This window comes from Ovis canadensis, chromosome 2 (assembly GCF_042477335.2).
Source record: "Ovis canadensis isolate MfBH-ARS-UI-01 breed Bighorn chromosome 2, ARS-UI_OviCan_v2, whole genome shotgun sequence".
NCBI lineage: Eukaryota > Metazoa > Chordata > Mammalia > Artiodactyla > Bovidae > Ovis > Ovis canadensis.
This window is the reverse complement of record NC_091246.1, coordinates 136464969-136489292: the sequence shown is the minus strand read 5'-3', so window position 1 is coordinate 136489292 and position 24324 is coordinate 136464969. Positions and strand designations below refer to the sequence as shown.

The following is a 24324-nucleotide window of genomic DNA, read 5'->3' as shown; positions in this document are numbered from 1 at the left end:
AATTGGCGTATGCTCTAAGAAAAAAAATGCACAAATGATTTCATATAGTTAGTATAAAGAATAATGAAAATATATTGTTAAGAACGTTAATATTGATTCAGTGCTGAAATACTATTTTAGATATGTTGGATTAAACAAAATGTGTTCTTGCTTTTCACTTTTTTACGTGTGTGTGTGTGTGTGTGTGCCTGCTCAGTCACTTCAGTTGTGTCCAACTTTTTGTGACCCTATCAACTGTAGCCTGCCAGGCTCCTCTGTCCATGGGGTCCTCCAGACAAGAATACTGGTGTGGGGTGCCATGCCCTCCTCCAGGGGATCTTCCTGACCCAGGGATTGAATCTATGTCTCCTGCGTCTCCTGCATTGCAGGTGGATGCTTTATCATTGTGCCACCTGAGAAGCTCATTTTTACGTGACTTTTTACCTTTTTTCACTTTTCAATGTGGCTAAGAGAATTAAAAAATCACATTTATGGCTTTATTTATTATTTATTTATTTATTTCTTCTTGTATGGTTCTATAATTTAAGGATATTCAGAATATCCTTAATCTGTTAAATGTAGATCTAAGGACTAAGTATTACAGACAATTTAAAATCGCAGAATCAAGAGAACAGTGGGATGAGACACTGGTTGGTAAACATGAATGGGTCACTGAGTAGGGGTGAGGCAGTAAAACTGCCTTTTGAAGAAGTTTTTTGGCTAAGGAAAGGGGGGATCAGACAACAGCTTTGAGGAAAGCAGAGGTAATGTAACAGATGGGTTCTTCCCAACTTTTTTTTATTTGATTAGATGAGATGTAAGCATTTCAGTCTGGGGAACTGAAGATGTATTAAGCAGAACTGAGGCAGGAGTGTACCAGAAAGAGTGGGGAGTTTGGCAGAGAACACTACTGAACTTATCAGCTTTGGGCAAGGAAAGGCTAGTTTTTGCAATATTGAATAACCCAGTCTCACCTTGACCCCTGCTGGGAGATAAGAATGAGGAAAGAGAGTGAACAGGGCCTTCCCAGATCAGAGTCAGGTACTACTCCAGGCAGGTCTCAGATTTTCTCGAGCAATCTTTACACCTCCTACAAAGGAGACAGTTGCTTTTTCAATAGATATGGAAACTGAGACCCCGTCAGGGTAAGCAATTCATTCAAGGTCACACAGGCAACAAGAGGAGACTCCCACAGGGTGAGGCAGAAAGGCTGTGGTCAGAGTGTTCTTCCCTTCACCACATCTGTCTGGAGAACGGAAGAATTCCAGGGAAGAGGGAATGGTTCTTATTAGGCTATGTTTATGAATGTTCTTAAGAGAAAACCAAAATGCAACACTATAGTTACAGAGTTTAATTCTAATTCGGAAGTAAGTCCTGTGAATAATCATGGGGCCTCAATGGAAATGTCGCATTAGAGAGAACAGACACGTGGGCCAGGCCTGCCAGAAGCACTGCCTCAGAGGAAGAGGCCGATGAGGATAAACCGAGAATTTCAGTTCCCAACAGCACGCTCCAAAGTCAGGACTGAAACGCTGGGAACAAAAGCCATAGAAAAATGCTCTGTCAAGCACAAACCACTCAGGTGGCAAGAAGGTGACCTTTTGCTACACTCAAAGCTAGGCGTCACATGACCAAAAACTTTCCTGGTCTCTTTTTCTGCAACTGGTTCCACAATCCGAAGTCAGATCTTACTTTTTTGATCTTTGTTTAAAACTATGCTGGAGGAGCCAAGCTAGCAATAAGCAATTCAAACATCTTAACAGAAATGCTTAAGGCAAGATGAAAATCTCTCCAAAGTCCTTTCATTTTCTTTTCCATGTGCAGAGCAGTTTTTGTCAAATAACAAGTTACTATTAGAAACAAAAAAACTGATAAAGAGGGAAAAGGCATCAGTTATGTATCTTCTTCAATTCAAGATGTTCTGATAGTCTTTCAATTATTAAAAAAAAAAGGTGGTTTCAATTATAGTTGATGGCCACAGGTGACAGTTCTAATGTCTGATTTGATTCTGAAGACATGCTAGTATTATAACAACCGTTTTAGCTCCCACAGGTTTTGTTCTTTTCCTTTTTTACAGTAGGGAAACCAGTTGCTATTATTTTGTATTAGGCAATCTCATCAATGTGCTCTGTATATAGCTAGGCAGTAACCAGACTTCAAATATCCATTAGGTCCATTAGGAGATAATACATATTAGAGGGGGTGTCCCTTGTGGCTCAAATGGTAAAGAATCCACCTGCAATGCGAGAGACCTGGATTCGATCGCTGGGTCAGGAAGATCCCCTGCAAAAGGAAATGGCATGAAATTTTTGTCTTTAATGTTTGTATTTGAGGGCTCAAAAGCAGGGAAATAAAGAATTTCCTGCACAAAATGTGGCTTGAGATGTATTCTGGGACTGATCTAATTATTGGCTTGTTATTATTTGGACTTCATCTCAGAGATTCTAGGGGGACAAAGCTCACAATCTTCTTATGTGGAACTTAGAAGCCCTCCATGAATTACTGAAGTCAACTGGAAGGCATAAGTATCTCCTCAACAAATGATCAAATCCCAGTATTCTCTACTGATGTGCAGCAGGAAAGCTAAAATGCATTGTTTGTCTTGAGGCAAAATTTCTGTTACTTCAAGAGCTTCACAGGTAATCTATCTCCCTGTCTGGAACCATAATTTTATGTATTTAATTATTCGGACTTGTGCTAACATATCTGTCTTCTGATTATTTTCTATGTTAATGTATCATTTCTCTTGTCACATCTATATTTCAGGAAAAATGACATTAAGGACTTCTTCTTTTCCCAAGATTGCCCTCAACTCTTGCTTGTGTTTAGGCAGTTTCTTAACTTCCAACTACTTAAACACTGGAAGCTATTTAATCCAACAGATAAAATCAATACAGTGGTAGTTTCTGGACCTAAATTCTATTTCTAGCATTAACTCTGAGCCATTAAGAAGAATCCTACCAGCAGCAGAAGGAAGTATTTTTTTCAAGAAAGGAAACAGAGACCCAGCCCAGTGTCCGAGTAATGTGCATCTCTGCCTAAGATATCTAGGGTGTGATTTTCCCAGTACAATTTAGTTTCCACCCTAAATGATCTGGAGCCATTTGCTGTATATGTGCATATGAGAAAGAGAAAGAGAGAGACAGAGAAAGAGAGAGAAGGGAGAAAAACATACAGGTCTACTTGGGAGTGAGACCAAAGTCTGATTTTCATATTATCATCCCAGATCCTAGGTCACGCGCCTGATGGAGTTCACACTGAGGCTCTGACCGAAACACTGGGCTGTTGGGAAGAAATGAGAGTCAGAAACTACCAGACAAACAGATAAGCAACTATTGTATGTTAAAGTGGGTTTATCCTTTTAAAGTGTGCCGTTTAGTTTGTTTGCTTATGAGTCACCCTATAAAAAGCACTAATATTAACTGGGCTTCTTTGTTCATCTCTGGGAACCATGGAAATGAGGATGGAGGACTGAGTTCTACTCCCTGCCCAGTATGGGGCAGCAGTGGTGTTGAGAAAAGGAAAGCCAACAGTTCCCAGCACCAGAGGCAGGGGAAACAAAGGGCTCAGGGTGCTGGAAAGATACAGGCACACAGCTTAAGGAGAGGCCGCTAACCTGGTTGTACAATGGGAAGATGCATGCAAAGGGAGCAGTGTGGAGCTTTTTCCAGGTAGCATGCACAGGAAGCAGCTATGTCAGCAGTCTGATCACAGGTGAGAATGTAATTTAGTCGCAGGGCATGTCACCCAACCCTCTTACCAACCTTAAGTAATGGTGTCTAATTAAAATGCTGTGAAGCCATCAGTCCAACTGAATGGAATATTGAGGAGAAAAACTAAGTTTAATGAAAATGTAATCAATTACAACAGGTATAAATGAGCTAAAGAAATTGTTAAAGGGTGGAGAAAGGGAGAGGAAAATTGATTTCTAGCCTAATTTTACAAAAAATTTGAGCTTTTGAATAAAATAGTCTGGATACTAAGCCATGGAATGGCATTTATTCCCCCTCCACATAATTTTAGAAAGCTAAGATTATTGAATGATTTAGAAAACTGGTATGGGATCTGGCTAATTTGGTGATTATCCAGTAAAGCTCAGAAAGTAATCATCAAAAGGTGTAGTGATATGGTGAGCATATGGACATTTATTGAGCACTGACATATATCAAGCTGTGCTCTAAGAATGTTTCCATATATAATCTTATTTATTTCTATAACAAATTTATAAATAGATATTGTTATTATTCCCAATTTATAGAAAAGGAACTGAGGCACAGAGTCTGAGTAACGTTCCCAAAGTCATATCCTAAGTAAATGTGAAATTTGGGATTGCTATCCGCACCATCTGTACCAGAGTCCCTCAGTTACTACATCTGACAGGCAGTGTCACTGAAAGTAATGGTGGGAACATGCATTCTAATTAGGAGGCGGTTCTATTGCTTTCAAAATCACATGCTTTTCCTACAAACACTAAGATATTTTGCATAACCAGAGAAAATTCTAGAAATAGTATATGCGCTAAAAATGAAATTCTGTGATAAATTTTACTCTACAAGTGTTTGGAAAGTCATGGATATCTTGGACCAAACTATCAGATACCAGTATCCATTTAATAAGTTAATTTAACCCTTATTTTGGTCTTATGTCACCCAATGACAAAACCCTATACTCATAGTAGGGGAGTGGATAAATTAGGAGTTCAGGATTAACGTATACACACTGCTGCTGCTGCAAGGACCTACTTGTTTAGCACAGGGGATAAATATCTTTTAACAACCTATAATGGAAAGGCTCCAGTTTCATCCACCTCATTAGAACTGATTCAAAGGTATTCTTTTTAATGGCTGAGTAATACTCCATTGTGTATATGTACCACTGCTTTCTTATCCATTCATCTGCTGATGGACATCTAGGTTGCTTCCATGTCCTGGCTATTATAAACAGTGCTGCGATGAACATTGGGGTACATGTGTCTCTTTCCATTCTGGTTTCCTCGGTGTGTATGCCCAGCAGTGGGATTGCTGGGTCATATGGCAGTTCAATTTCCAGTTTTTTAAGGAATCTCCACACTGCTCTCCATAGTGGCTGTACTAGTTTGCATTCCCACCAACAGTGTAAGAGGGTTCCCTTTTCTCCACACCCTCCCCAGCATTTATTGCTTGTAGACTTTTGGATCGCAGCCATTCTGACTGGTGTGAAATGGGCTTCCCTTTCCATTATATGTACACACACATACATAGACACATATATGCTTAAAACTGAATCACTTGCTGCACACTTGAAACTAACACAATATTGTAAATTAACTATACTTCAATTTAAAAAATTAAGCTAAATTCAAAGATTTTTAAAAACTTGTTTAGCACAGGGGAATACATTTAATATCTTTTAACAATCTATAATGGAAAGGGCTTCCCAGGGGGCACAGTGGTGAAGAATCTGACTGCCAATGCAGGAGATGCAAGAGATGAAGATTTAATCCCTGGGTTGCGAAGATCCCGTAGAGTAACCCATTAACTGGAAATGGTAACCCATTCCAGTATTCTTGCCTGGAAAATTCCATGGACAGAGAAGCCTGGAGGTCTACAGTCCATGGGGGTCACAAAGAGTCAGACACAACCGAATGACTGAGCATACACACGTAATGGAAAAGAATTTGAAAAAAAATGCATATAGATATACACACACATACATAGACACACATACGCACACACATATATAACTGAATTACTTGCTGTACACTTGAAACTAACACAACATTGTAAATTAATTATACTTCAATTTTAAAAATTAAGCTAAATTCAAAGATTTTTTAAAACCCTCACTGTGTTGTAGCCACTAAGCCAGGCAATTTTTGTTACTTCATATTAATTTAAGCTGGTCAACCATTCAAGCTCTAAACCCTGGTTAGAAGGTAGTACCATTTAAAGGAGAATATGCATGTATGTGCATGTATGTGCACACATGTGTTGGAGAAGGAAATGGCAGCCCACTCCAGTGTTCTTGCCTGGAGAATCCTGTGGATGGAGGAGCCTGGTGGGCTGCCGTCTATGGGGTCACACAGAGTCGGACACGACTGCAGCGACTTAGCAGCAGCAGCAGCAGCAGCATACATCTGTGGACACACACACAGGGTTTTACAGTTGCCCAGCAGATACAAGACTTGTGCCCTGATGCTGTGCTTACACTGTCATTGCAGATATCATTTTAATTGCCTATTGACATATGATTATGATATACGTGGTGCTCAAATTTAAAAAACTTCCAACTATGAATTCTATTACCTACTTTTCTTCCCACAAAGATGGGTATCTTGTAAGCCATATGTGATCTGGGCAGTAAAAAGATTATCTGCCTTTATGTCTTATTTAATTCTCCTAGATGTCCTTGATACTGTCTTGTACAAAAAGACCATGAATAACTTCGTTTTAATTTATTTGTTTGTCTCACTTATTCCTGATTGGAGCAATTGAGAAAAATTACATTCATAAATCTTCTTGCCAAGATCATTAATTATGTACGAAGTACTCCAAGCTGCTTCTGATTCTCATTAATGAAGCTGATTATCTGCAAAATAAGATGCTGCTGGAGTTGGGAAAAAAGGTCAGCTACTCATCTTTAAATGTAAAACAAGTGCACATTTGTACATCTGAAAAACGAAAGAGAGGACATGCTATGATTATGCTTTTCAGGCTATCACATCCCAATTAAGATAGAAAAGTATGTGGTCTTCATCTGCTTTTTTTCTGAAACTGATGTAAATTTTAAGTTGCCATCATTGTGGTCACCTAATTTCTTTTCCAAAGGAAATTAGCTGAACTATTACAGTTCAAAAGCCTTAGGTTATAAGCACTTAGAAACAGAGGAGTATTAAATGCATCTTTTAAATGGCTCTTATGAGAGAAGATGCATTAGGTATTCAGACATCCACATTGTTATTCATCAGTAATCTTTGCTCTAATTCTCCATTTAATGTTCCTTCTTCTTACATGGTTAAAATGATTGACAAAGCTGATATTTTATCAATGCAAGGTTTGACAGCTCCTGTGTTCCCTAAAAAAAAGTACAGAACTGACAAAATTATCTTTACCCTCCAGTGAAGCATGTGTCTCTGTGGTTCCACAGTGTTCCAGGCTTTATGGGGTAGTTCATCCAGGAACATGACAATCACAGAACTCAAATCACTAACAGAGTCACAATCAACTTGGTGTCCCTGCTGCTAATCTTCCTCAGTGTATCTTCAACAAAACTTCACCATAGAACATTCAGGAAAAACTTGAAAACTTAGGTAAGATAATTATGCTTCTATCTACCTGGATTTAAAAATCTTTCCTTGTTCACATAATTATCAACATAGTAAATCTTACTTATTATTTATAATAGTGAGAAACTGAAGAGACTCTACTTCCACATCAATAAGATATTATTTAAATTGTGCTACATTCAGAGAGTGAAATAGAACATGAAAATTATCTCTGGTATTTTTGACACAAGACTATGTCTGCTGCTAAGTCACTTCAGTCGTGTCCGACTCTGTGCGACCCCAGAGACGGCAGCCCACCAGGCTCCCCCGCCCCTGGGATTCTCCAGGCAAGAACACTGGAGTGGGTTGTTGCCATTTCCTTCTCCAATGCATGAAAGTGGAAAGTGAAAGTGAAGTCACTCAGCCATGTCTGACTCTTAGTGACCCCATGAACTGAAGCCTACCAGGCTCCTCCATCCATGGGATTTTCTAGGACATGTTTAATTTGAGTATTAGGTAATAAGATAACAAGATAATATGCATAGGTTATTAGTTTTTGTTTGCTTGTTTTGCTATTTCTTTAATTAATGTATGTGTGCCTGTGATATACTCATGCTTGGATAAAAGTCTAAAACACAGCAGAAGTCAAATGCTAATTTGCAATTATTTGTAAGGCTAGTAATCTAATCTATAGTTTTAACTAATAAATAGATAAACATTAAATCATAAGCAGAAAAAATACAATTCTATTTTTATTTAAAATTGCTAATTGAGTTTCCATTAAACAAGTATGGCTAAGATTATAAAAGTGACTTATTTGATCATACCCTGTGAAAGCAAAATAAATAATGAATTTAGCCTTTAATGCAAGACCAATCTTTCTGAGAGCAAAGATGAGTAGGATTGGGGGAGTATGTAATGCATTGGGTCTTCACTGTTCTTTTCAGACGCGATGATAAAAAAGGCTAATACTAATATTGCATTTTCCATGTACCAGGTACTGTTCTAAGCACTTGACATAGAATAACTCATTTGATGATTCTAATAACACTGTGGTGTAGGTACTATTGCCTCACATTTTACAGAAGGTTCATTTTATGGGTTGAGATGAGAAAAGACATTTGATGGGTTTCCCTGATGAGAAAACTCAGGGAGGTTAAATAATTGCACAGGTACTCAACTGGTAAATGGCAGAGTCAGGATTCGAATGCAGTCAATAGGCTCCAATAGTTTGGCCACCTGATGCAAAGAAGTGACTCATTGGAAAAGACTCTGATTCTGGGAAAGATTGAAGGCGGGAGGAGAAGGGGATGACAGAGGATGAGATGGTTGGATGGAATCACCAACTCTATGGACATGAGTTTGAGTAAGCTCCGGGAGTTGGTGACAGGCAGGGAAGCCTGACATGCTGGAGTCCATGGGGTCACAAAGAGTCGGACATGACTGAGTGACTGAACTGAATTGAACAAGCTGGTCCCAGGATCTGTGATCATAAAAGCACAAAGAAACAACAGTGACCATTATTAAATACTTGAGTTGCTGCTACTGGCATTTGTGAAAGAAAACGTAATATGGGATCTTTTAAGACAAAGATTCTTAAATTTTATATGTAAGGAAAGGATTAATTTATTGATTGATATACTCTAAAAATTTATTTTTTGGTCTCATGATCTTTTTTTTTTAAATTTTTTTTAAAAAAATCTTTAATTCTTACATGATCTTTTTTTTTTTTTTTTTTGGACACACACGATACATGGGATCTTAGCTCCCTGACCATGGATTAAACCCATAATCCCTGCAGTAGAAGCACAGAGTCTTAACCACTGGACTGCCAGGAAAGTCCCTCATGACCTTTTCGTAAAAATTCTTATTGAAATATAGTTGATTTACAATGTTGTGTAAGTTTCAGATATATAGCAATATATATATATATACACACACACACACATACACGGACATAATCAGTTATAAATATATATATGCATATATATTAGATTTTTTTCCTTTACAGGTTATTACAATACAGTGAATATAGTTTCTTGTGCTGTACAGTAGGTCCTTACTGGTTATCTCTTTTACGTATAGTAGTGTGTATATTTTAATCCCATACCCCTAATTTATCCCTCCCCTTACTCTCCCCTAAGTTTGCTGTCTATAGGTCTATTTATGTTTTGTAGACAGGTTCATTGATAACATTTTTTTTTAGATTCTAAATATAGTGATATCATATGATATTTATCCTTCTCTGTCTGACTTACCTCAGACACGGATAATAATCTTTAGGTCCATCCATGGTGCTGTAAACGGCATCATTTCATTCTTTCTATGGCTGAGCAATATTCTATTGTTTATACATACCACATCTTTATCCATTTATCTGTTGATGGACATTTAGGTTGTTTCCATGTCTTGGCTGTTGTAAATAGTGCTGCTATGAACACTATGATCAAAACCATCCCAAAGAAAAAGAACTGCATGAAGGCAAAGTGGTTGTCTGAGGAGGCTTTACACAAAGCTGAGGAAAGAAGAGAAGCAAAAAGCAAGGGAGAAAGTGAAGATATACAAACTGAATGTAGAGTTCCAGAGAACAGCAAGGAGAGATAAAAAGGTGTTCTTAAATAAAGAATGCAAAGAAATAGAAGAAAAAAATAGAATGTGAAACACTAGAGATCTTCAAGAAAATTGGAGAATCAGGGGAACATTTCATGGAAGGATGGGCAGGATACAGGACAGAAACGGTAAGGATCTAACAGAAGCAGAAGAGATTAAAAAGAGGTGGCAAGAATACACAGAAGAACTACACAAAACAAGGTCTTAATGACCCAGATAGACACGATGGTGTGGTCATCATTCACCTAGAGCCTGACATCCCGGAGTCAGAAGTCAAGTGGGCTTTAGGAAGCATTACTATAAATCAGGCTAGTGGAGATAATGGAATTCCAGCTAAGCTATTTCAAATCCTAAAAGATCATGAATTTAGAGTGCGTCACTCAATAAGTCAGTGAATTTGGAAAATTCAGCAGTGGTCACAGGACTGGAAAAGGTCAATTTTCGTTCCATTCCTAAGAAGGGAAGTGCCAAAGAACGTACAAACTGCCGTACAACTGTGCTCATTTCACACGCTAGTAAGGTTATGCTCAAAATCCTTCAAGTCAGACTTCAGCAGTATGCGAACTGAAACCTTCCAGATGCACAAGTGGGGTTTAGAAAAAGTAGAGGAACCAGAGATCAAACTGCCAACATTCTTTGGATCATAGGAAAAGCAAGCGAATTTCGGAAAAACATCTACGTCTGTTTCACTGGCTACGCTAAAGCCTTTGACTGTGTGGATCACAACAAACTGTGGAATATTCTTAAAGAGATGGGAATACCAGACCACCTTACCTGTCTCCCGAGAAACCTGTACGCAGGTCAAGAAGCAACAGTTACAACCGAACATGGAACAATGGACTGGTTCAAAATTGGGAAAGGAGTACGAGTCTGTATAATGTCACCCTGCTTAGTTAACTTACACTCAGAGTACATCATGGGAAATGCAGCCAGGATGAATAGCCAGTGGGACTCAAGATTGCCAGGAGAAATATCAACAATCTCAGATAGGCAGATGAAAGGGATGGGAATACCAGACCACCTGACCTGCCTCTTGAGAAACCTATATGCAGGTCAGGAAGCAACAGTTAGAACTGGACATGGAACAACAGACTGGTTCCAAATCAGGAAAGGAGTACGTCAAGGCTGTCTATTGTCACCCTGCTTATTTAAATAATATGCAGAATACATCATGAGAAACGCTGGGCTGGAAGAAGCACAAGCTGGAATCAAGTTTGCAGGGAGAAATATCAATAACCTCAGATATGCAGATGACACCACCCTTTGGCAGAAAGTGAAGAGGAACTAAAGAGCCTCTTGATGAAAGCCAAAGAGGAGAGTGAAAAAGTTGGCTTAAAGCTCAACAGTCAGAAAATTAAAATCATGGCATCTGGTCCCACCACTTCATGGGAAATAGATGGGGAAATGTGGAAATAGTGTCAGACTTTATTTTTGAGGACTCCAAAATCACTGCAGATGGTGACTGCAGCCATGAAATTAAAAGACGCTTACTCCTTGGAAGAAAAGTTATGACCAACCTAGATAGCATATTCAAAAGCAGAGACATTACTTTGCCAACAAAGGTCCATCTAGTCAAGGCTATGGTTTTTCCAATGGTCCTGTATGGATGTGAGAGTTGGACTATGAAGAAAGCTGAGTGCTGAAGAATTGATGCTTTTGAACTGTGGTGTTGGAGAAGACTCTTGAGTGTCCCTTGGACTGCAAGGAGATCCAACCAGTCCATTCTGAAGGAGATCAGTCCTGGGTGTTCTTTGGAAGGAATGATGCTAAAGCTGAAACTCCAGTACTTTGGCCACCTCACGCGAAGAGTTGACTCATTGGAAAAGACTCTGATGTTGGGAGGGATTGGGGGCAGGAGGAGAAGGGAATGACAGAGAATGAGATGGCTGGATGGCATCACCAACTCGATGGACATGAGTTTGAGTGAACTCTGGATGGACAGGGAGGCCTGGTGTGCTGTGATTCATGGGGTTGCAAAGAGTCAGACACGAGTGAGAGACTGAACTGAACTGAACTGAACTGACCACTCTAATGGCAGAAAGTGAAGAGGACCTAAAGAGCCTCTTGATGAGGTGAAAGAGGAGAGTGAAAAAACTGGCTTAAAATTCTACATGAAAAAAACTAAAATCATAGCATCCAATCCTATTACTTCATGGCAAATAGATGGGGAAATAGTGGAAGCAATAACAGATGTTACTTTCTTGGATTCTAAAATCATGGCAAATGATGACTTTAGCCACAAGATTAAAAGATGCTTGTTACTTTGAAGTAAAGCTATGACAAACCTAGACAGTGTATTAAAAAGCAGAGACATCACTTTGCCCACAAAGGTCCATATAGTCAAAGCTATGATTTTTCCAGTAGTCATGTACGGATGTGAGAGTTGGACCATAAAGAAGGATGAGCACTGAAGAATGGATGCCTTCAAATTGTGGTGCTGGAGGTTCTTAAGAGTCCCTTGGACATCAAGGAAATCAAACCGGTCAGTTTGAAAAGAAAATCAACCCCAAATATTCATTGGAAGTACTGATGCTGAAGTTGAAGCTCCAATATTTTGGTCACCTGTTGCAAAGAACTGACTCTTTGGGGAAGACCCTGAATGCTGGGAGGGACTGAAGGCAAAAGGAGCAGAGGGCACAGAGGATGAGATGGTTGGATAGCTTCAAGGACTCAATAGACCTGAATTGGAGCAAAGTCCAGGAGATAGTGAAGGACAGGGAAACCTGGCATGCGGCAGTCCACAGGGTCACAAAGACTTACTGGTAAACAACAACACATGAACACTGGGGTGCATGTATCTTTTCAAATCATAGTCTGTTCCAGATACATGCCCAGAAGTGGGATTGCTGGGTCACATGATAAGTCTACTTTTAGTTTTTTAAGGACCCTCCATATTGTTCCCCATGGTGGCTGAACCAATTTACACTCCCACCAGCAGTGTAGGAGGGTTCCCTTTTCTCCACATCCTCTCTAGTATTTACTATTTTTAGACTCTTTGGTGACAATCATTGTGACTTGTTTGAGGTGATACCTCACTGTTGTTTTGATCTGCATTTCTCTAATAATTAGCAATGCTGAGCAAGAACCTTTTCATGTGCCTGTTGGCCAGATGTATGTCTTCTTTGGAGAAATATCTAATTAGATCTTACCCCATTTGCTGATTGGGTTGTTTTCTTGTTTTGTTTTGTTTTGATACTGAGCTGTATGAGTTGTTTGTATATTTTGGAAATAGACCAGTTTTACTTAAAATAAAATTTATCCTTAAGATAATTACTAAATTGATTTTGGTTCTAGACCATTAAGAGTAGAGTCTAAATGAAAGCCTGGTTCTTGTAACCACAACTGCAAATTCTTAAAGCCTTACTATACCTATGGCAGCTTCTAAAAACTAAATAGTTTTAAGAGACTTAGACACATATAACAACAGTAATACTAAACTCAGGGGGATGAATAGGAATGAAAGGAGAAAAAATTCATAAGTTGTAAATATCCAAGAACAGTGATGACAAGAAAACTAATATTTATTAAGCATCTTTTAAAATGGTAGGCATTGTGCTCCATGCTTTACCCATGTTATTTAATTTAATCCTCAGAACAAGTCTGTGAATTGTTATTATTTCCAATTTAAAGATTAGACTTGGTAAAACAACAATGAGATACTGCTATGCTCCTATCAGAGTGGCCAAAGTCTAAGACACTGATAGCATCAAGTGCTGACATGGATGTGGAACAACAGCAACTCTCTGTCGAACGTGGTACAGCCACATTGGAAGGCAGTTTGGCCATTTCCTATAGACATACTCTTGGCATATATCATCCAGCAATTGTGTTCCTTGGTATTTACCCAAATGAATTAAAAACTTATGTTCATACAAAAACCTGCACATGGAATACTCATTACAGCTTTTTTCATAATGGTCAAAACTTAGAAGCAACCAAGCTGGCCTTCAGTAGGTGACTGACAATGGGATATTATTCAGTGCTAAAAAGAAATGAGTTGTCAAGTCATGAAAAAATTGGATAAATCTTAAATACATATTAATAAGCAAATGAAGACAATCTGAAATGGTTACATATTATACAATTTCAGTAATATGACATTCTAGAAAAGGCAAAACTATGGAGACAGTAAAAAGATCAGTTTTTGCCAAGGATTAGGCAGAGTGGAATGAATAGGTGGAGCATAGATGATTCTTTGGGCAGCAGAATATTTTGTGTACTAAATGGTTATATATTTTGCCATTACATATATGCCATTACATATTTTTCCAAACCCATAGAATGTACTGCACCAAGAGTAAACCCTATTGAAAACTATGGATTTGGGGTGATAATAATGTGTCAGTGTAGGTTCATCAGTTACAACAAATGTACCACTGTGCTGGGGGATGTTGATAGTGGGAGAGGCTGTGCATGTGTGGGAACAAAGGATATCATGTACTTTCTGCTCAGTTTTGCTATGAATCTAAAACTTGTCTAATAAATAAATTCTATTTTAAAAAGTATTCCCTCAAAAAGCACACACACTTTCCCCCAAATATGAAGCAATGCAAGTTAGGGAACTCACCAAATCAAAACCCTTCTGTAATCTCTTACTTTAGTTATTATCAAGACATCTTTCTGCTTTCTGGGGTTGGCATGGTATCTAGATTTCCCTTAAGCACATGCTTAGATAGTTCATTTTGAATCTTCATGTGGTTATTTATTTTTTACTGCAGAGGATAAGTGGATGATTACTGTCATAGTCTCAAAGCAGAAAGGCAAAATTACTACCTTAAAAATAAATAAAACATACAGTAGCTGCTTTTTCATTCTTGGGAAACTGTTCTGTGTTTTGAAAGCCTCTTCGCAGATAGAATGTCTCTGGATAAGAGAGGTTGTAGTTTAAAATGGATAAACTACTCTACATGATAAAGTTAGAGGAGCTTTTAATGTATTCTTGGAAGCACTAGAGGTAGGGGATAGGTGTTATGAATTCAATAGAAAGAAAATAAGTTTCTTTTTAAGTGAACAGCATCTCTGGGAACATGGTTTCAGGTCAGGATTAGGGGAGAAGGAGAAGGACAAAGAGAAGGAGAGGGGTAGAGTGTCATGGAATAGGGAGGTCAGTGAACTCTGAAAATGGTTGTCTGAGAAACAACTTTATGTTTTTCCTTGTCCTGAGCATTAATTCTCCTTTGCTGTGCCAGAAAGTGAAAGTGTTAGTTGCTGAGTTGTGCCCAACTCTGTGTGACCCCATGGACTGTAGCCCACCAGGCTTCTCCTTAGGATTTTCCAGGCAAGAATATTGGAGTGGGTTACCACTTCCTTCTCCAGGAGATCTTCCTGACCCAGGGATTGACCCAGGGTCTCCTGCATTGTGGATAAACCCTTTACTGTCTGAGCCACCAGGAAATCCCTTGCTGTGCCAGAATTCTCAGTTAAAGTCTACTGCATTAGATCAAAGGATTCTGGGGGTTGAGCATGCAAAGGTGTGGTGGGGGAAGAACTAAAGTGGGGAAGGGCTGTGGCTTAGCAGGCAAAGCACAGCAGAAGCAGGACAGCAAATGGTAGTCAAGGCAAAAGGGCTGAAGGTGGAGACGGGCTGAGGCATATATAGCGACTTAGAGGAGGAGGTGGCAAAATGCAAGATGACTATGTGTCTGGAGGTGTCTGCATTTGGGTGTCTGTCCTATGATACCTCCTCAGAGAGGCCTTCTTGATTCCTTCTCTGATTAAAAGTAGATCAACCAAAGGTACAATTCACTGCCCTAGTTAATCTTCTTTATAGCACTTGTCATTGTTCATTTGTTTATTATTGTACCCCTGGAAGGGGAAATGGCAACCCACTTCGGTATTCTAGATGGCAAATCTCATGGACAGAGATGCCTGGAAGGCTACAGTCACAAAGAGTCAGACGTGATTTAGCAACTGAACAATAACGACAAAAAGCACTAGAACTGTAGTTCTCATCTGGGGGTAATTTTGCCCCCCAGGGGACATTTAGTAATGTCTGGAGACCTTTTTGGTTGTTACAATTAGAGTATGTTCTACTGGCATCTGATAGGTAGAATGTTGCGCAACACTCTAGAGTGTCCAGGACGGCCTCCCAAAGGAATTACCTGGCACCAACTGTCAATAGTGCTGAGGTTATTGACAGTTAAGCATTAGGAAATGCATTGAAGGAAAATTCCTAAGGAAATGCATTGAAGGAAAATTCCTAGAGGAAAAAGACTTTATCTTGTATGTTGTGTATCCCCAGTAGGGATCTGGTATCCAGTAGGTTGCCTGGCAGACTACAGTCCATGGGGTCGCAAAGAGTCAGACATGACAGAGCGACTAAGCACAGCAGTACAGCAAACAGTGGGTACTCAATAAGTATTACTTGAAAGGTTAATTGTCATTTTAATCCTCATTTTTCCAGCTTGAAAGAAGAACCAGTTCTCCTGGACTCATGTTTATTACCAGCTCTATGTCAATCTCTCCAGTTCAGACCAGAGCAATAATATAAAGTGTATGAAGAGACCCCTTTCTTATGCATCTAGACCAGGATACCTCCTTCCACATCATTTCTCCCTAAAAATTCCTTCCACTTAATCTGTATGGGTTAAAGCATGGGACTGGGGCAGTTCTAAACATAGCAATAAATATCCTACCTATTTGAGCTGGGGTTTTGCAAAGAGTTCTATCCACTCTTACTTTCAAGTGATTGGGACACAAGGAACCTACAGCAAGCACAGTGACAAATGACCAGCGCTGGGCCCATAATCTGGGTAGTGGGCTCTAACAAGCCTGCAACTCATCACCCTCCCACCCCAAATCCCTCTAACCACTGAGCATCCAACCATAGGCCAAGGTTACATTTCTTCATTGGTATCAGAATGTTCCTCTAAGAACAGTATCTCTATTTCAGGCTGATAGACTTTCACTGGCATTAGCAACAATCTAGTATAATTCAGCACCATCACGCATCTCCAACATTCAAGAAATCCACAATGAATGTTTCCCAGTTTCAGAAAAATGTATCTTAAAGTAGTGACCTGGATGGAAGCAAGAAAGAGAATCCAACAATAAGACCTAGTCATTTTCAAAACTGCTAGTGGATATCCTCCCATTAAAAACAAATGAGGATTATAATGAGAAGAAATAAAATCTTTGTTTTTATATTACGTGCTTGGGAAAACAACATGGTACTTTGGATCAAAGACCAAAGGATTTGACCATGAGAACTGAAAAGCTGTCCCAGGACACAGATCATCCACATACCAAGCCAGTTTCGTTAGCCAAGGTCAGGATAACATCAGTGCCCCTTGGGGTTACCTGACTTTCCTGTTGGTCCCACTGACACATCTGCAGAACCTGACTCAGTTCCTGCTGCTGTTGTTTCAGGTACTTGTCTAGTTGCCGCCTCCTGTCTTGGAGAAGTTCAAGAAGACTGTCAATCTTCAGGCAGCTGTTTTGAGCTCCCTGAATCATCTCAGCATTTACATTGGGTCCATCACTCTTGATTTTTTCTATGAAGTCAGTGAGTTCTTGACTTTTGTTTAAAAGGGCTAGAGATTGTTCTAAGAGTTCTAGAGAGAAAAACAAAAAACAAACAAACAACAGTGATATGAGCAAGCTTTTATACAGTAATAGTTGGGCTTTTCATATCATTTAGAATATATGTAAACCTCTATTAAAAATAAGGAATTCAAATATGTAAACATAAAATGCCTCTGATTCAACTGGTCAGACAGCTCAGCCTAACAATTGCTATGATGCCAACTGCTAAGTGGTAGGAGGCTGAAGTTTTCAGCATTAGCATAAATCAGTACAGGGAATGGAAAGAAGCACTGGCTCAGTTTGTTTTTAGTGGTATGGTGCTGGTTAAGGCACCTACTCTCCTTGGCACACTCTACATCCTGAGGTGATTGGACTAAATCTGAGGTTTCAAGGCCAATGCCCGCAGTGACTGAACAAGAGCTCAGTGGATGTGCTGTCCAGGTGCCCAGATGCCAGAGACTATGGCAAAGTGGAAAATACGTGCTTAGACTCACAGGATCAGCTGTCACTAGAGCCAATCAACAGTGGACATCAGAGAATATGGATTCAGTGTTGATAGGGTTTCCGAATTTTAGAGAGTTATACACATGGATTTTTATGTAAAAGTTTCTGATTTTTAAATGTTTTGTAATTTGTATTTTTAAATGAAAAATAATTTTAACTGAAGGATAAAACAAAACATGGCTCTCTGGCAAATGGGCCACCACTTGTGCTCTCTGGAGTAAAGAGCTTTTTAGGTTTGGGCAACATCTTGTCGAAATGGAAGCTTAAGCCTGAAAATTAAAGGGCCACCAAGGGAGAGAGTGCAGAAGAGGGAGCTGAGAGTAGCATTGCAAGAGCAAGCTCACTTGGGGACCAACTGGAAGAGCAGCTGGAAAACTATCCAGTCTCCACAGCCAGAAACCCAGCAGACAACCATGACATATCCCTCACCCTAACTTCCTCTCTCTTGAGACCTGTCGATTTCACCTTCTGTCTCCTGCATCTGTCTGTTTTTCTCTATCCCCAGTACAGAAAGCATCATCTGTTCCCTGAACTTGTGTGTACATGTCCTCAGTAGAGTCTGACTCTTTGCGACCCCATGGACTGTAGCCCACCCGGCTCCTCTGTCCATGGGATTCTCCAGGCAAGAATACTGGAGTGGGTTGCCATTTCCTCCTCTGGGGGATCTTCCTGACCCAGGGAGGAACATCCTGTGTCTCCTGCCTTGGCAGCCAGATTCTTTAACACTGTGCCACCTGGGAAGCCCATATCCACAACAGAAAGTATCATCTGTTCTATGAATTTATGTAGTCATCTCTTAATCGCATCTCCTCTCCAATCCATATATTAGCCAGAAAGATTGCTTCTAAACACAGTATGTCTCTCTCTCTCTCACTCACACTCACACACACACACACACACACACACACACACACACACACACACACCCTCCCAATGGCTTCCCATTGTCTTTGAATTAAGGAGAAACCCCTTAACATGATTTCAGTTCTAGCACGGTCTGGTCCCTATCTTCCTTTCAGATGGTCTCAATCTCTTTACCTCCATCCATATCTTCTTTACCTCACACACAGTTGACTCCCTGTTGCCCCAGAATTTTCACTACATTCTTGGCCAGGGACACCATTCTCCTCATCCCTTACTTCTCTACGTTTACTCTCTACATACTTCAAGTTTAGTCAATGCTCAATTTCTCAAAGGAGAAATCAGACTGGAACAAATCTTCCTATTCAGTGTTCCCAAACACAATGTTCCTCTCACTCACAGCTCTTTTCACAGATATAGTTCTATATTTATATGTCAGGTTAGTTGACTAATGTCTGGTTTTGTCACCAGGCTCCAGTGCAATATGAGGACAGGGATCACGAGTGTATCCTTAGCACTACTGTAGTGATTGGCACAGAGAGATATTCAATAATTTTTTTTAGAAAGCGTGCCTGAAAGTAAAGTCATCAGTTGTGTCTGATTCTTTGCGACCCCATGGACTATAGCCTACCAGGCTCCTCTGCCCATGGGATTTTCCAGGCAAGAGTACTGGAGTGGGTTGCCATTTCCTTCTCCAGGAAATGTTCTAACAAAACCTGGTCCACTGGAGAAAGGAATGGAAAACCACTTCAGTATTCTTGCCTTGAGAATTCTGTGAACAGTAATGAAGAGGCAAAAAAATAGGACACTGAAAGATGAACTCCCCAGGTTGCTAGGTGCCCAATATGCTACTGGAGATCAGTGGAGAAATAACTCCAGAAAAAATGAAGAGATGGAGCCAAAGCAAAAACAAAACCCAGTTGAGGATAGGACCGATGATGGAAGTAAAAAGGATGCTATAAAGAGCAATATTGCATAGGAACCTCGAATGTTAGGTCCATGAATCAAGGCAAATCGGAAGTGGTCAAACAGGAGATGGCAAGAGTGAACACCGACATTTTAGGAATCAGTGAACTAAAATGGACTGGAATGGGTGAATTTAACTCAGATGACCATTAAATCTACTACTGTGGGCAAGAATCCCCTAGAAGAAATGGAGTAGCCATCATAGTCAACAAAAGAGTCTGAAATGTAGTACTTGGATGTGATCTCATAAATGACAGAATGACCTCTGCTAGTTTACAAGGCAAACCATTCAATATCATGGTAATCGAAGTCTAGGCCCTGACCAGTAATGATGAAGAAGCTGAAGCTGAATGGTCCTATGAAGACCTACAAGACCTTCTAGAACTAATACCCACAAAAGATGTCCTTTTCATTATAAGGGACTGGAATGCAAAAGTAGGAAGTCAAGAAACACCTGGAGTAACAGGCAAACTTGGCCTTGGACTACAGAATGAAGCAGGGCACAGGCTAATAGAGTTTTGCCAACAGAACGCACTGGTCATAGCAAACACCCTCTTCCAACAACACAAGAGAAAACTCTACACATGGACATCACCAGATGGCCAACATTAAAATCAGATTGATTATATTCTTTGCAGCCAAAGATGGAGATGCTCTATACAGTCAGCAAAATAAGACCAGGAGCTGACTGTGGCTCAGATCATGAACTCCTTATTGGCAAATTCAGACTTAAATTGAAGAAAGTAGGGAAAACCACTAGGCCATTCAGGTATGACCTAAATCAAATCCCTTACAATTATACAAGTAAGGGTTAGTCACTTAGTCGTGCCCGACTCTTTGCAACACCATGCACTTCAGCTCTCCAGGCTCCTCTGTTCTTGGGATTTTCCAGGCAAGAATGCTGGAGTGGGTTGCCATTTACTTCTCCAGGGTATCTTCCTAACCCAGGGATCAAACCCAGGTCTCCTGCATTGTAGGCAGATGCCTTTACCGTCTGAGCCACCAGGCAAGTCACTGAAATCAAACATATTGAAAAGGGGAAAGAATTATGAAAACTAAAGATACTAGAGATCAGCAGTCCTTCAGAGATATAAGGAAGAAATGTTGGGAAGACTTGGGGTTTTCAGATGGGTACGTAATAGAAACAAAAGCCAAGTTACCAGGTTGAGAAATGGAAAAGCAATGATGAAGTGAAGTCAGTAAGAAAGGGCCATCTTTGAAACATTTGTGGCTCGAAGAAAAATAAGGATAAACCATAAGCAGAGTTGAAGACGTGGCCTTTTATTTTCAGACGGGAGAACTGTGAAAAGTACCCAGAGAGTAAGGAACACTATCAGAAAGGGACTGTGCGTGCAAACTCACTTCAATAGTGTCGACTCTGTGCAACCCTATGGGCTGTAGCCCGCCAGGCTCCTCTGTCCATGGGATTCTCCAGGCAAGAATACTGGAGTGGGTTGCCATTTCCTACTCCAGGGAATCTTCCCGACCTAGAGATGAAGCCTGAGTCTCTTTGTCTGCTGCATTGGCAGGCAAGTTGTTTACCCGAGTGTCATTAGGGAAACCCTGAAATGGACTAGCCAGTTCTAAAAGCCACATTATAGTCAGTAGCTCAGTGTTCTCCTCTCTGCACTATGGCTCTCTACTTTAGCATTCTAGCATCTGGCCGTGAACAACGCAGCAACGACTGCGGTAGTTGGGCCAACTGACTCTTCCCTGACACCTTTTTTTTGAGAGCTAAAGAGAAACTGACATATTCTGAGATAAAAAGGAAAGGATTTGAAAGGGTTTATGCTACATGACCTAGATTTGTCCAATAAAGTAGTAGATAATGTTATCTGCTCAGAGCAAGAAAGGAGGGGTTAGGTACACTGGGCACTTTGACTGAGAATTAATAATACAAAGTAACAAACAACAAAAACAACCATATCCTTGAAGCACGACAGGAATAAGATAAATCATGTAGAGGAAGAAAACTCAAGGAGCGGATTAAAATTAAAGTCGATCTCTCACATGGAGAAGTGGAAGAAACATGAAAAAATGGGAGAAGCATGGACAGAAAAAAAACATATTTGTCTAGAAAAAATTATTATGCAGAAGGGAAAGGAAGAACTTGAAAATGAAGTGAAAACAGGTTATAGAAGTCCTTGCCTATCAAACTGGAGAGTTTTGATTTGTAGAGTCTTAATATAATCAATAGCACATCTGATTCTCCATGTATAGGTATACCTATTTGCTTTACATTGAAGAGCATGTTATGATACTTAACAGTTACACACATACATATACATATACAGGACGTACGGGCAGGTGTGGGGTTTTCACATGTACCATATGCTTTTCTTCCTTTCATTAAACAGCTCTTAGACACTGCTGCTGCTGCTGCTGCTAAGTCACTTCAGTCATGTCCAACTCTGTGCAACCCTATAGACAGCAACCCAGCAGGCTCCCCCGTCCCTGGGATTCTCCAGGTAAGAACACTGGAGTGGGTTGCCATTTCCTTCTCCAATACATGAAAGTGAAAAGTGAAAGGGAAGTGGCTCAGTCATGCCCCACTCTTAGCAACCCCATGGACTGCAGCCCACCAGGCTCCTCCATCCATGGGATTTTCCAGGCAAGAGTACTGAAGTGGGGTGTCATTGCCTTCTCCGTCTTAGCCACTAGACTTTTCAAATAAGAGAAGGAAGCAGAGCTTTCCATCTCAGGGTATTGTAGACTGATTAATAGGTCAGGCCAACCTGTTCTAATCACCACAGAGTGGTGTACCCAAAATTTTCATTTGCAATCTTTTTCTGGTTTTCTGTTTCAATTTCTGCCCAAACAGTATAACCACTGCCATGGTACCAGCAAGCATGGAGGCTCCTGAGCCCAGGTTAACTTGAAAATGCACCTGGACCATAGTCAGTCTGTTACCTTCTACCACGGTGGCCCCTGAAATGGACACATTGTTCTCTAAGTTTTCTCTGTCAGTTCCTTTGGTTCTTCCTCTCTCAGTTTCTTACATCTTAACATTTTTTAAAAGTTTATGTGGTGAGTTCTGACAGAATGTGGTCCACTGGAGAAGGGAATGGCAAACCACTTCAGTATTCTTGCCTTGAGAACCCCATGAACAGTATGAAAAGGCAAAAAGATAGGACACGGAAAGATGAACTCCCCGGGTTGGTAGGCACCCAATATGCTACTTGAGATCAGTGGCGAAATAACTCCAGAAAAAATGAAGAGATGGAGCTAAAGCAAAAACAATACCCAGCTGTGGATGTGACTGGTGATGGAAGCAAGGTTGGATGCTGTAAAGAGCAATACTGCATAGGAACCTGGAATGTTAGGTCCATGAATCAAGGCAAATTGGAAGTGGTCAAACAGGAGATGGCAAGAGTGGACATTGAAATTCTAGGAACCAGTGAACTAAAATGGACTGGAAAGGGTGAATTTAACTCAGATGACCATTAAATCTACTACTGTGGGCAAGAATCCCTTAGAAGAAATGGAGTAGCCATCTTAGTCAACAAAAGAATCTGAAATGCAGTACTTGGATGCAATCTCATAAATGACAGAATGACCTCTGCTAGTTTCCAAAGCAAACCATTCAATATCATGGTAACTGAAGTCTAGGCCCTTACCAGTAATGCTGAAGAAGCTGAAGCTGAACAGTTCTATGAAGACCTATAAGACCTTCTAGAACTAACACCCACAAAAGATGTCCTTTTCATTATAGGGGACTGGAATGCAAAAGCTGGAAGTCAAGAAACACCTGGAGTAACAGGCAAACTTGGCCTTGGAGTACAGAATGAAGCAGGGCAAAGCTGATAGAGTTTTGCCAACAGAACGCACTGGTCATAGCAAACACCCTCTTCCAACAACACAAGAGAAAACTCTACACATGGACATCACCAGATGGCCAACATTAAAATCAGATTGATTATATTCTTTGCAGCCAAAGATGGAGATGCTCTATACAGTCAGCAAAATAAGACCAGGAGCTGACTGTGGCTCAGATCATGAACTCCTTATTGGCAAATTCAGACTTAAATTGAAGAAAGTAGGGAAAACCACTAGGCCATTCAGGTATGACCTAAATCAAATCCCTTATGATTATACAGTGTAAGTGAGAAATAGATTTAAGGAACTAGATCTGATAGATAGAGTGCCTGATGAACCATGGATGGACATTCATGACATTGTACAGGAGACAGGGATCGAAACCATCCCCATGGAAAAGAAATGCAAAAAAGCAAAATGGCTGTCTGAGGAGGCCTTACAAATAGCTGCAAAACGAAGAGAAGTGAAAAGCAAAGGAGAAAAGGAAAAATATATCCTTTTGAATGCAGAGTTCCAAAGAATAGCAAGGAGAAAAAGAAAGCCTTTCTCAGTGATCAGTGCAAAGAAATAGAGGAAAACAACAGAATGGGAAAGACTAGAGATCTCTTCAAGAAAATTAAAGATACCACGGGAACATTTCATGCAAAGATGGGCTCAATAAAGGACAGAAATGGTATGGACCTAACAGAAGCAGAAGATATTAAGAAGAGGTGGCAAGAATACATAGAACTGTATCAAAAAAAGATCTTCATGACCCATGTAATCATGATGGGGTGATCACTCACCTAGAGCCAGACATTGTGGAATGTGAAGTCAAGTGG

At 40.1% G+C, this 24324-nt stretch overlaps 1 protein-coding gene across 7 annotated transcripts in view; it reads right to left on the bottom strand.

Moving 5' to 3' along the window:
- The window catches only part of CCDC141 (coiled-coil domain containing 141), a 248238-nt gene that overhangs the window by 149758 nt on the left and 74156 nt on the right, over positions 1-24324 (bottom strand). For all 7 annotated transcript variants that reach the window (XM_069577068.1, XM_069577070.1, XM_069577075.1 and 4 more), the window contains one exon: positions 17132-17385. In XM_069577068.1, coding sequence (XP_069433169.1) covers positions 17132-17385 — 254 coding nt within the window. The remainder of the gene's footprint in view (positions 1-17131; positions 17386-24324) is intronic.